The 12,872-nt window shown below is 39.9% G+C and overlaps 1 protein-coding gene across 2 annotated transcripts; it reads right to left on the bottom strand.

Moving 5' to 3' along the window:
• Positions 1-247: 247 nt before the first annotated feature.
• vgll2b (vestigial-like family member 2b) lies at positions 248-12,636 on the bottom strand. Of its 2 annotated transcripts, none has more exons than XM_036593323.1 (4): positions 12,381-12,636; positions 10,328-10,580; positions 4,750-5,163; positions 248-1,157 (listed from the first exon to the last, which is right to left on the bottom strand). In XM_036593323.1, the coding sequence occupies exons 1-4, from the start codon at positions 12,444-12,446 to the stop codon at positions 1,114-1,116; spliced, it is 777 nt and encodes a 258-aa protein (XP_036449216.1). In that variant the 5' UTR covers positions 12,447-12,636; the 3' UTR covers positions 248-1,113. The 2 variants fall into 2 exon arrangements, with proteins under 2 accessions (XP_036449216.1, XP_036449217.1); XM_036593324.1 differs by having other exon boundaries at positions 4,750-5,160.
• Between the last annotated feature and the right edge of the window lie 236 nt (positions 12,637-12,872).

The raw sequence follows: 12,872 nt of genomic DNA, 5'->3' as shown, positions 1-12,872 counted from the left end.
GAGAGTTCTTTGGAGCGATCCCACAAAAGAACCACTTTCAGTTCTGCAAAGAAGCTTTCACTTAAAGAACCTTTGTAAGTGAAAGGCATGAGTGAGACATATGAGTGTTTTCTAAAGCTTAAAAACCTCCATGTAGAACCGTACATCAGGGAACCTTGAGTGTAGATGTGAGAAAAACAGGAAGCTGTAAGGGATTTTATTGAATGTTAAAATTTAATATAAATTAAATAGAATCAAAATACTGCAATACAAATAACTATCGACATTCTGAAAGTTCAACAACAACAATGTATTTGTGCACAATAGACGTAGGCATGAAAAATACCACGTTATCAATGTTTCTCCAGTGTGAAAGACTTTTAAGTTCCCTCAAAATGATTCACTGAAGGAAAGCTCTCTGAGTTTAATTGATTTATGTACATACTTTTGACATGAATAATAAATATATACCAGCACAGTATCTGCCAAAAGTTTGCACGTTTGTGTGGAAATATACACATTTCAATCAAGTAAATCCATAGCTTTGTTGTTTTCAGTGTTGATTTGTGAGCCTACAGCTACAATCCATCATAAAAATGACCAAAAAAAGCAATATATTCCCAAAAAAATACCTCCAGACTTCAGTTTCAAATCATTCATTTAAATATAAATCAAACACTGTAGTTAAAAATGAGAAACAACAGCAAACAACAATGGAAACACTTTTTCGTCCATTCATACAACACAACAAACACGAAAGGCTGTTCCAGTCGGTCATCTTCTCCTTATTGTGTGTTTGTTTATTTACTTCTTTGTTGTTTGTTTATTGTTTATTTCCGTTCCGCTCCAGGGTAAAAACGTCTCTATTTCTCCATCGGTCTCTACAGCCAACTGTTCTAGGAACTGGACGGGTTTTGTTGCACCACAAAGAGCGGGATTAAAGAGGAGGAGATGAGGATGGACAGAGCTGGACCCCTCTTCGCTCTTTTCCTCTTTATTTTCCTCTCCCCTCTCCATCCTTCTGTCTTTATCTCCATGGTGCACACTCGCAGACCCTGGCAAGGCCTCCGTTACAATGGGCCGCTTTCCAGCGCTGCGCAGCTTTAATTGGCGAGTGGACGGCCGGGCTGGTCATTAAAACCAGTACAGCTCCTTTCCTTTCTTATGTGGCGGTAAGCCTGGGGGAGTGAAAACAGACAAAAGAGAGGACAATAAGGACACTGGAGGACACAGGACAGGTCTCCATGGCTGCTAGGAGCATCCTATACAGACAATACAAGCAAACACACACTGGAAAATAGCACAGCTCCCCCTCTGAACACTGTCAGTCTACATAATGAAGCAATAGCACATGAGAGAGTGAATAATCGCAAATTTCGTTATAGCAAAAAGTCTCAAATTGAGGCTAATGCAGTATAACTGGACAGCTCAACATGCCTGGAGGACAATGCTAACTGCTAATTTTGTATAAATGGTTCAAGCCTTCTCTAAAAGCTCCCTCACAGAAAGTTATTACATGAAATGGTTATGAATTCACTGCCTGATGTCTGAGACACTGACTGTGTTTATATGCACTTAATAATCCGATAACTGCAGAAAATCAGACTTTGTCAGTAATCCATTCAACGCTCGCGAGTAATCAGATAATGGGGAAACTCTGGGTCTACATGAATCAGGCAGTAATCAGATTTCTGCTTTGCAACCAGCCAATCAACTCACAGAAGAAGATGTGAGGTAAATGTAATGTAAAAATCAAACTTCATGCCGCAGCCTTATTTTTAAACATCGCACCACTTTACCTAAAAATATAAACATACATCATCTAGAAGATGAAGAATATTTAAATCCTTCATTTCGTCAAGCATGTAGACGGTTTCAGCATGGCTCCAAAAGTGTTTTGCTGCGTCTCACGGCGACACTGCTTGCTTATTTCCAGTACCTCTGTCTGTTTTTGTACATGCACAGACTGAGAAATCCGAAAGAAATCAGAGTAAGAGTTTACATGAACTGAGAAATCTTAGTTATGAATCTGAGTTAAAATCTAGCGCTCTTTGCTGGATTTCTTAGTCAGATTTCTAGACCTCCCTCCGATCTAAGAAATCACAGTGTGCTGTTTACATGACCATTTGAATAATCACGTAACTGCAGAAATCCACAACATCAGGCTATGATGATCAGACTATTGATTGCATATAAACACACTCAGTGTTTTACTGTAGTTTGAGAAGATTTGGGCCTTAAAATCCATTCATGGTGGAGGGATGCATGCAGGCCACTGTGAGGCAAAATAGTCCCTAAAAGAAAACTTATTATTTCAGATTTTCCACTATTTTATTATCACCATTTCATATAAAAGTCAGAAGACACGTGTAGGTTGACTGGTGGTTTTGACAGTAAATGAAATAGCTACATTTGTGTTGTAGTCATTGTGATGCTCAAGCATCTCTTGTATATTCAATAAAATTTGTAAGATTTGTAAAGTGCCATGCAGTACACCAACTGAGCTTTACTCTACTGTACTGTACTGAGGAGCAACACCACCAGACCAAGCATTTCAGAACACAGGTTCAGTTGATTCTGGACCTGACGTTCCAAATTATTCTTTTACAAGAGATTCCAAACCTTAAGCTCTAAATCTAGAACTCAAGCTTCTACATTCTCCAGCTCAAGCTTCAAATGATTTTAGACCTCATGTTTAAGATGACTATTGATGACTATTGATTTTATGACTTTTTGAATGATTCCATTAATCAATTTGAAGTTAATCTATTAAAGATTCTAGACCTAACTGTTCTAGAAATCCAGCTTCTAATTGGCTAAAATATAGTTTGTAGGCAAATTGATATAGACCTCAAACTTCAAACTCAATTTTCAATGGTTCCATAACTCAAGCTCCAAAGAAATCTAGAACTGAGGCTCCAAAATCCAAGGTGTACAGTGATCCCACACTCTTAAAAAAGATGCTTCTTCAAGGGTTCTTTAATAAAGAAAGAAATTGACTCTTAAAGAACCTTTTGCATGATTAAAGAGAAGGTTTTTTGCATGGTGAAATGGTTCTTCAGATATTGATAAAGAATGTGCTGTAAATGGTTCTGTATAGGGGTTCTACTGTGGTTATGATGTCAAGCTTGTAACAATAGAAGAACCCTTTTTAGTGTTATATAGAACCATTTTCAAAAAGATTCTATATAGAACTATATACAACATATTCTCCATCAATCTGAAGAACCATTTCACAATGCAAAGAACCATTTAATCATGCAAACAGTTTTTTAAGAGTTAACAATTTTCTTTACTAAAGAACCCTTGAAGAACCATGTTTTTTTAAGTGTGTAGAATTCATTTTTAAGACGATTATTGATCTTCTGAATTTTTGCATGACTTTTTTAAGTTTGGAATGATGCCATGAATCAATTTGAAGTTAGTCTATAAGAGATTCCAGACCTGAAGCTTCAAACTATTCTAGAAATCAAGCTTCTAACCGCCTAAAAATTCAGTTTGCAAGCAAATGGATATGGACCTCAAACTTCAAAAGGTGCTAGAACTCAATTTTCAATGGTTCCATCACTCAAACTCCAAAGAAATCTAGAACTCAGCCTTCAAAGCATTCCAGAACTCAAAGTAGAAATGATCCTAGACCTCATGTTTAAGGTGATTTCAGGTCTTCTGAATTCTTAAATGTTTTTTGAATAATTCAATGAATCAATTTAAAGTTAGTCTTTGAATGATTCTAGACCCAAAGCTTCAAAGTATTCTAGAAATCAAGCTTTAAATTGCCCAAGAATTTAATTTGCAAACAAATGGAAATGGACCTCACATTCATGCTCCAAACAAATCTAGAGCTCAGGATTCTGGAATTCAGAGGGTTCCCAAACTCAAGCACAAAATGATTCTAAACAGTTCTAGAATCCTAGGATGCAATCTGCAAACAGTTCCATTATTTATGTCTCAAACAGAATTCTAGGACTCAGTTTATAAAGAATTCCAGAATTCAAGCTCCAAATGGTCCTACAAATGATTGGAGATCTTGAACATCAAATGTTTCTAGAACTCAAATTTCAAATTTTTCCACAAGTCAGTTTAGAAGTTCACAATCTCAAGGTCCAAATGATTCCAAGAGCCATATTACAGAAGCTTCCTAAATCTGAAATCTGATCTGTTTAATCTCCATGATGACTTCAGTACAGTCAGAATTGAGAACAGTAGCTATTACAAAATAACAGTTTCTAACTTCATAATCTTATCATTAACTCCAGATAAAAAAAAAAAAAACAGTATTACACAAATATCCTAACTAGACTAAAACTCCTAAATACTGTCCTAAATTTAGGATGAACCCCAACAGTCTCCTAACTTCTGTTTAAGCGTCCATTTCTATCATTTTTAGGCAGCTGTATAAGGCAGCATAGTTCACTACTAGCATATTGACGCTACATTTATTTATACTGTAAAACGCTGCTTTCACTGTGAGATGTTTTTCTTTTCTAGCTCTGCGTTTTAAAAAAACGCTGCAGACTCGATCTCCACCGTCCCTCTTATTACCTTCGTGTGTTAATGTTGATGATAAAATATTACAGTGATGGTGGTGAATAATGCTTCTGTAATATGAATTTGTGAAACAACTTATCCTGACCTGTCAGAAAAAAGGAGTTTCTGTAATTCAACCCTAGAACTCAAAGATTTTCAAAGCTGAAGAGCACTAAGCTGATGTTTTTGGACCATGCTGTTTTAGTGATTAGTCCTCAGAGGCTTGCAGTTGTCTGCTCTTACCCGGGTCCATGTTGAGGGCGATGGCCATGTCCCCTGGTGGTGGCAGTAGTGGCCACGTGGGAGTTGGTTCCAGCTTCCCTACATCGTAATGCCCTGGCAGGGTGGGCAGGTGGGGCGGCCGGACAGCAGGCATAAGCAGGGGGCTGTAGTGGGGCTCCAGTCCTGGAGGGGAATAGAGTTCATGAAGGGGTCGTGGGGGTCCGTACGCCTGAGTCTGGGCGTAGCCCCAGGAGTCTGAGGGGTGCGGATGAGGATGTGCGTGAGGTAACCCCGGGTGTAGACCCTGGGCGTAGGGGTCCATGGAGTAAGCAGGGGCACCAGTGGGGTCACAGTGTGGTCGGCTGGGCGGAGGCGGGTAATTACTGTCCCAGAATGATGGAGGGAAACTCCTTCGACTGTCTGGAGACGCAGCTTCTGGAGAAAGAGCGAAAGAAATTGCGTTACCCTTTAACCCTCCTAGTGTCATCATATTGTTTGTTATATAATAACCACATGAACAATAATGCAATTAGTCATTGTTAAGTTGTAGAATTAAGTCTGTGTCCATCTTCTGGTCTATGAATGTCAAACGGGAAGTTAATAATAATTCAGAATTCAGATGTAAACAGAGTGATTCAGAGTGGTTTAATGTGAAACAGTTCAGATGCCTTTACAGTGGTGGTGATAGGAACCAGGGGTCGCCATGACTACAACACAAATATAGACATTTTATTTACCATCCAAAACCACCAGTGAACCTACACATGTCTTCTGAGTTTTATATGGAATATTGATGATGGAAAATAGTGGAAAATCTGAAATAATGAGTTTTCTTTGAGGACTATTTTACTTCACAGCACCCTGCATATTATGTATCCCTCCACCATGAATGGATTTTAAGGCCAGAGTCTTCTCAAACCTATCATAAAACAATGTCTCAGAAATCAGGCAGTGTATTCATAACCATTTCATGGAAAAATAGTAAAAAATCTGAAATAATACGTTTTCTTTGAGGACTGTTTTACCTCACAACGCCCATGGTTATTATGTATCTCTCCACCATGAATGGATTTTAGGGCCCAAATCATCTCAAAACTATTAGAAAAAATAAAACAAAACATTTCTCAGAAATCAGGCAGTGTATTCATAACCATTTCATGTAATAACCTTCCAGACGTCTGGTTCCCATCACCACAACTGTGTAAGTTTTTCTTGAGAACAGGGCATTGCACATCAAACCACTATGAATAGCATCTTAACCATTAAGATATGCAAAAAAGCACAAGTAAAATGTATAAATGGAGATATGACTCAAAATCAACTGCAGTAGCTTATTGAAGGCCTTCAGCTAGTAAAACAGACAGAACATGCAGCTCTTCATTACCAGTTCCTGCCTCAGACATGTAGAAAACTCTAACACAACTGTTGCTAGGCTAATTATGCTAGCCTACACTGTATACTCAGTATAGCATGTGTTATACCACTTCACTCGTGTAAGATTAAACGTGTGTCCTCATATGGGATCATCTGGACTCCTGCTTCTGAGTGAGGTCATCCATATCACATGATTTCATGTGATTTTGACCCCTCCCAACTCAGCCCTCCAGATTTCTTCCTGATTGGATCATGCAGCGCTGCACATGCTTCGAACAGGCTTAGCAAAGACCTCAGAAATACGCCAAGCAGCACATGAGAGAGAGGAGAATATGAATGAGCTGCTGAGTGAGGAATACTGGGGCTACAAGGCTAATGTAGCTTAGTAACAAAAGCGTATCACGAGTTGTTAGCATGGTGCTAACTGCAAGCCTGAATCATCACAGATTTGCCTCAAACTGCATCACGTTTTTGACGCTACGACGAACAGCAATAGCAGCTCCCTCAAAGCCTAATTCTGTCCACTTTTACAGATCACAGTATCAAGCAAGTCTATTTGAGATTACTTAGCAGCACTTACACATTAGCACGATGCTAACCTTCGGGATTAGGGTCTCTTTTATACCATCACATAATTACATTTATATGGAATAATAAGGGTATCAGAGACAGCAATAAAGCTCTGTTTTACCCAAAATGGTTGGAAAAGAATTTGCTTAAAGAAGCCACTTCTTGGAAATAATGGAAGGCCTGTCGCCGCCAAAGAATATGCCACAGTTTTGGCAAATATGAGTGTAGGATCCATCCTTCGTAGAACTCAAGTATCCGTTCCTGCTTGGATTCACTTCTGGAATAATATTTTAGGCAATACAGTTAAACATCAGAGAATTCCGGGTGTTTAGAAAGGATGTTCTAAGGATATTTCCGGATTATTTATAATTGCTAGCCAATAAATTATATACTAGCTAATTTTAGACTAGCTAAATGCAACCTTGCTGTTCATTGTTCATCGTATTTAGTTTTCTGGAATTATTTTTTTTCCAATTTCCTTAGAAAAAAGTGTCTTGGAACGTTAGCCTCACTCAGAAAATGCCTTTTTTTTGATGCGTCCAGTAGAGAGGATTGGAACTGTTTTGTGAATTTAATGTTTTTCAAAAAGAAATGTGTTTGCACAGATCAAATAATTCAAAAACACTTTAGAAATGTATACCCCTGTACGCTGTACCATTTATAAATGGATATAATACACCTTTTGTAACTCTTCTGCCCTCGAAGTAAAAAATAATCAAAATAAAATGAGTTTCGGGATCCGTAAACTCCCTATTTGGTTCAAGTCTTCATTGCTTGTTAGCTACAAAAGAGCCACAAAACTGAAGATCACATTACACCACATTTGGTGCAGGGTTCAAATGGGAACGACTAGATCCCTCGGACCGCAAAACGATAAAATCCACCCCTGCGTGGAGGAGTGAGAAAGGGAACTGGGCGAAGGCCTGCCCCCTCCGTCCACAGGTCCTGTAGTACGGCCTATATAAGGCAGTGGCTTTACACTGCTGGAAAAACAGCACGAGGACTTTGCCACTTTAAATCACTCGCTGTGGTGACATCTCTCACTCTTGCATTGAGGCAGTACACCAACAAACCTCTTCTACCCCCAAACGCCCCCCCCTTACTCCAGCCCAAAACTCTCCTGACCCCACCTGTTGTTTTCACTAGCCTCATAGAATGTCACGGGGGGCGTCTTTATGTTTTTAGACGTTACTTTTATATTTAGAATTCTTCCGAAAAAAGACACCAATGATGTAGTCTGAATCAGAGGGCGAAGTGGTGGAGGGCTGAGGGGGGTCTTGGTGGGGAGGAGGTGGGGGAGGCAGGGGTGGGTCATAAATCTCAGTTGAGGGATTGCAAGGCCGCCTGAGCTTTTTGAAGCCGATACAAGCTCGAGCCTCGGAGATTACCAACGCGTACAAACATAGTATCTGTTGGGAGGCAGGAAGCAACGTCGAAGAGCGGAATGAAGATGTCAGAGAGAGAGAGAGAGAGAGAGAGAGAGAGAGAGAGAGAGAGAGCAGTAGGGGGGATCTTCTAATGTTGCCGGCTACTTTTGAATATATATGTAGTCACTGAGGCGAGTTACCCGGACTGTTAGGGTTCAGTACAATCAGTGACCGACCTCTACCAGCACTGCTGCTTCAAAAATAGTCCTGCAAATCTATGCATTTATATTAGGACACACGCACGTTTGCAACAGTCCAGACTGAAACGACAAATGAACTCAGACGACCTCTGATTATAAACTCTGCATCAGTAGCATTTGTGCATAACGCAGTCATTAAGATGTAAAAAGAGTCGTTCAAAGTGGTTTGATGTGAAATGCTCTGTTCTAGAGAAACTTACAGAGTCAGAATTGTTCACAGTGGTGGTGATAGGAACCAGACGTCCACCTCTAAAAGCTCCCTCACAGAAAGTTATGAATACATTGCCTGATGTCTGAGATACTGTTTACAGTAGTTTTGAGAGGATTTTGGCCTTAAACTCCATTCGTGGTGGAGGAATACATAATATGCAGGGTGTTGTGCGACAAAATAGTCCCCAAATTTCCACACTTTTCCATCATCACCATTCCATATAGAACTCAGAAGACACAAGTAGGTTCACTGGTGGTTTTGGATAAAATGTAAATAAAATGTCTATGCCATGGCGACCCCTGGTTCCTATCATCACCACTGTAAAGAAATATGAACCATTTCACACCAAACCACTCTGAATCACTCTGATTAGACCTCAGTGATTAAACTGTGCAGAAATTTTGAGTAAAAAGTGAAACCCGGAAATAAACAGCAGTGGAAGCCTGAATTTTCTTTCCATTTCTAGTTCCTAAATGGTTCTTGGTTATCTTAAAGACTTTTTAAGGAAAACAAAAAAATTTGGAATTTTGAACATTTAAATAGTCAAGATTCTGCACTATTTCAAGATTTCGAATTCAAGCAAATTTGTGGCAAAGACCACATTTAGCCCTATCACTTACACTGAAGCTTGATCTGCTCATCAGAAGCTTTGGACAGACTTATGGAATCAGTGCAGCGTGAGTGCATGCAGTCATTTAAAGCAAAAGAGGGACACACCAAATACTGAGAAGTTCTTATTAAAATTTCATGTTGAAATTTCAGATTCTACTTTTCACTCATATTGTTATGACATTCTCTATACTTTATAATGAATATATTTGTATTGAATTAGAAAAGATTGCTGACTAGATGCATTTTCTCTCGTGCTCTCAGACTTTCGGCCCCCCATTTCTATATTTCATGTTGAATAAAGCAACTAACATCAGAGACACATCTGGCACCACCTGTAACTGCACAGTTACTGTCCTAGAGGTTCATGTAGCTAATAGCTGCCAATTTAACGGCATGCTAACTGCAGGCCTAAATCATGAAACATTCACCTCAAAGTATGTGAAGTTGTTCAGTATCTCTAATAGAGCTGATTATGTGGTTTCTGATACTGTATGACTCACTGTTATCTATAAACATGGACTGAAGTATATCAGCATAACTAAAATCAGCAGTCGACGCCTGAATATTCCTTCCATTTTTTGTTACTACATGGTTCTTGGCTTCAACTTAAAGACTTTTTAGGCAAACAAAAAATTCCAGGCACCCAAACTTAGCTCTTCACTTATAAACTGAACACCCACATGCACAGATTCAGTCTTCCATCCACCAGAAGCCATTCTAGATTTTCCAGAACCCACTCTAGATCTTTGAAAAACAATGCTAGATCTTCCAAAGCCCACACTGGGTCCTCCATAATCCACTCTAGATCCTTCAGAATCCACTCGGAGCCCTCCAGAATGCATTCTGAATACTCCAGAATCCACTTTGGATCAGAACCCACACTTGTCCCTCAGGAAGCCATTCTAGTTTCCGAGAATTCACTCCAGATCTGCAGAACCCACACTGGGCCCTCCAGAACCAAGTCTGAGCCCTCAGGAATCCATTCTAAACACTCTAGAATACACTGTCAAACCTCAGAACCCACACTGGGCCCTCCAGAACCCACTCTAAGCCCTCCAGAATCCATTCTAAATACTCTAGAATACACTCTCAAACCTCTGAATCCACACTGGGCCCTTGAGAACCCCCTTTAGGTCCTCAGTCTGGGTCCTCTAGAACCCACTCTAGATCCTTCAGAACCCACTCTGGGTCCTCCAGAACCTCACCTGCCCCCGACTGGCCCCTCTTCTTGCCCTGTGTGTCGCTGCAGGAGCTCAGCGCCCTGGAGAAGTGTTCGTCCACCACACTGCTGATGTCTCCCTGGTAGTAGGTAAAGAGAACGCAGCGTGAGCTCAGATACTCCGCCTCTGCCACTTCCTGTTTCTCCTTCTGCCCACCGGAGGGCAACTCTGACCCAGAGCCGTCCATGGAGTCCCGGCGGAGAGACGGCAACGACGGGCTGCTCACAGCAGAGAGAGTCTGAGGAGAGAGACAGAGAGAGAGAGAGAGAGAGCGAGAGAGAGAGAGAGAGACGGAGATAGTGGTGAAGGAGCTGCCAACAGTGTCGTAATGGCCAGTCCAGTCTAGCAGTGTCAGTCTGAAGATGCACGGTCAGTGGCCAACAATACGATTTCACAATACGATTTTACGATTTTTTGCACTACAACACAATGAATTTGAAGTGGATAAATACATTGGTTTTGCTTTTACTTGTTTACTGGGTGAAAACATAATTAACACAAAAAGATAATTTTCTTATAGATAAAAACTTTTTAATACACATAAATAGCTTAGATTTGAAAGATCTCAGTAAGGCTGATATCATATATAATTTCATAGCATATAATATTGTCTTCCAACTCCATATGCATATCATAACATGCATAGTAAGTGGCAATTAAACTTGTATTGGTTTTTAGAATGTTATAATCAGTTGTAATGGATTATAAACAGAGGTGCAACAATACTATTTCTTTTCTGATACCAATGAAAAAAAAGAAACTCAAATAGTTATACAGAACGAAATGCAGAAAGAAAGAAATGCAGAAAGAAAGAAAGAAATGAACGAAGGAGAAGAAAAAGAGAAAGAAAATGAGAGAGTATGAGAAGAGATAGATAGATAGATAGATAGATAGATAGATAGATAGATAGATAGATAGATAGATAGATAGATAGATAGAGAAGGATGAAAGGAAAGAACGGAGAGCTGGAAAGTAAGAGAGAGAAAGAAAAGAAGGAAGAGACTGAGAAAGAAAGAAAGAAAAGAAGGATGAAAGGAAAGAAAGAAAGAAAGAAAGAAAGAAAGAAAGAAAGAAAGAAAGAAAGAAAGAAAGAAAAAAGAAAGAAAGAACAAAAGAAAGAAAGAAAGAAAGAAAGAAAGAATGAGAAAGTAAAGGGGAAGAAAGAGAGAAAGAAAATGAGAGTATGAAAAAAGATAGGTATATAGATAGATAGATAGATAGATAGATAGATAGATAGATAGATAGATAGAGAAGGATGAAAGGAAAGAACGGAGAGCTGGAAAGTAAGAGAGAGAAAGAAAAGAAGGAAGAGACTGAGAAAGAAAGAAAGAAAGAAAAAAGAAAGAAAGAAAGAAAGAAAGAATGAGAAAGTAAAGGGGAAGAAAAAGAGAAAGAAAATGAGAGTATGAAAAAAGATAGGTACATAGATAGATAGATAGATAGATAGATAGATAGATAGATAGATAGATAGATAGATAAAAGGAAGGAAAGAAGGATGGAAGGAAGGAAGAGAAAGAAGGGGAAAGTAATCGGGATCACTCAGGATCAAAATCTTTATAAGCCTTATTGATCCTGAGTGAAAATACCTTGTTAATAATATCTGCTATTCATCAAATATCTGCCATTTATAATTATAATAATTTTCAGAAACGTCTATCTGCTCATTTACTAGTGAAAACAGAGCTGTTTATGGTTTATTCTGTTTATTCGGTGTGATCAGCTCTGTACTCGGTCTACTTTTAAAACAGACTCTGAATCGAACCAGAAGAATCGAATCACGCGGAGAACCCTGGAATCTCACGCACTGAATCGTTTTCCAAAGAGTCGAACCGAACCGAGCTGATTCACAGCTCCAGCGCATGTGTGTGTGTCCGCTTCTGTGTTTATCTGTCTGTCTGGGGACCCCAGGCGTTACTGTTTTGTAGTTGTGGGGACCCGGCTGCTCTCCGCTCCGGTCTTTTTCTGCGCACCTTACGTTTTAAGTGTAGTTTAAACGTTCCGCTGTCGCGCGCACTGCTGTCCCGCGTGCAGTACTCACCTGCGCTGCGCTGCTGAATGCTGCCTGGTGGCTGTAAAGCGGACGCGCGACATCCAGACAGCTCATGGTAAAGCTCCCCAACACACACACACACACACTCTTCTGCACACACTCGCTGAGTGAAAAGTCCAGAAACTCTCCGCGCGCTACAGCAGAGCCGCACGCGCCTCCAACAGCCCGAGAGGAGATATAGAGACGAAACCGATGCTTTCCGTGGGAACCTCTCTCTCTCTCTCTCTCTCTCTCTCTCTCTCTCTCTCTCTGTCTCTCTCTCTATGTCCCTCGTTTCCCCCCCCCCTCCCTCACCCGCACCCCCCACACGCTTAAATGCCATATGACCCTTCACTGTGCACGTGATGCTCTGAAGGAAAACATGCAGGTCAGATTGTGTATATATATATATATATATATATATATATATATATATATATTATATACACTCAGTTCTACACACACGCACGCACACATGCATGTATATTATATATCCATCAA

The sequence above is a fragment of the Colossoma macropomum genome, unplaced genomic scaffold (assembly GCF_904425465.1).
Source record: "Colossoma macropomum unplaced genomic scaffold, Colossoma_macropomum, whole genome shotgun sequence".
NCBI classification, from domain to species: domain Eukaryota; kingdom Metazoa; phylum Chordata; class Actinopteri; order Characiformes; family Serrasalmidae; genus Colossoma; species Colossoma macropomum.
The sequence above is the reverse complement of the archived record's forward strand: the minus strand, read 5'-3'. Positions and strand labels throughout refer to the sequence as shown.

What these genes read in the sequence shown, in the direction of transcription:
- vgll2b (XM_036593323.1), bottom strand. Translation starts at nt 12,446, where the DNA reads ATGAGCTGTCTGGATGTCGCGCGTCCGCTTTACAGCCACCAGGCAGCA. An exon ending in CATTCAGCAGCGCAGCGCAG is followed by an intron (nt 10,581 to 12,380) that starts GTGAGTACTGCA and finishes CTCTCTCCTCAG; the next exon opens with ACTCTCTCTGCTGTGAGCAG. An exon ending in CGCCCTCAACATGGACCCGG is followed by an intron (nt 1,158 to 4,749) that starts GTAAGAGCAGAC and finishes TCACTCCCCCAG; the next exon opens with GCTTACCGCCACATAAGAAA.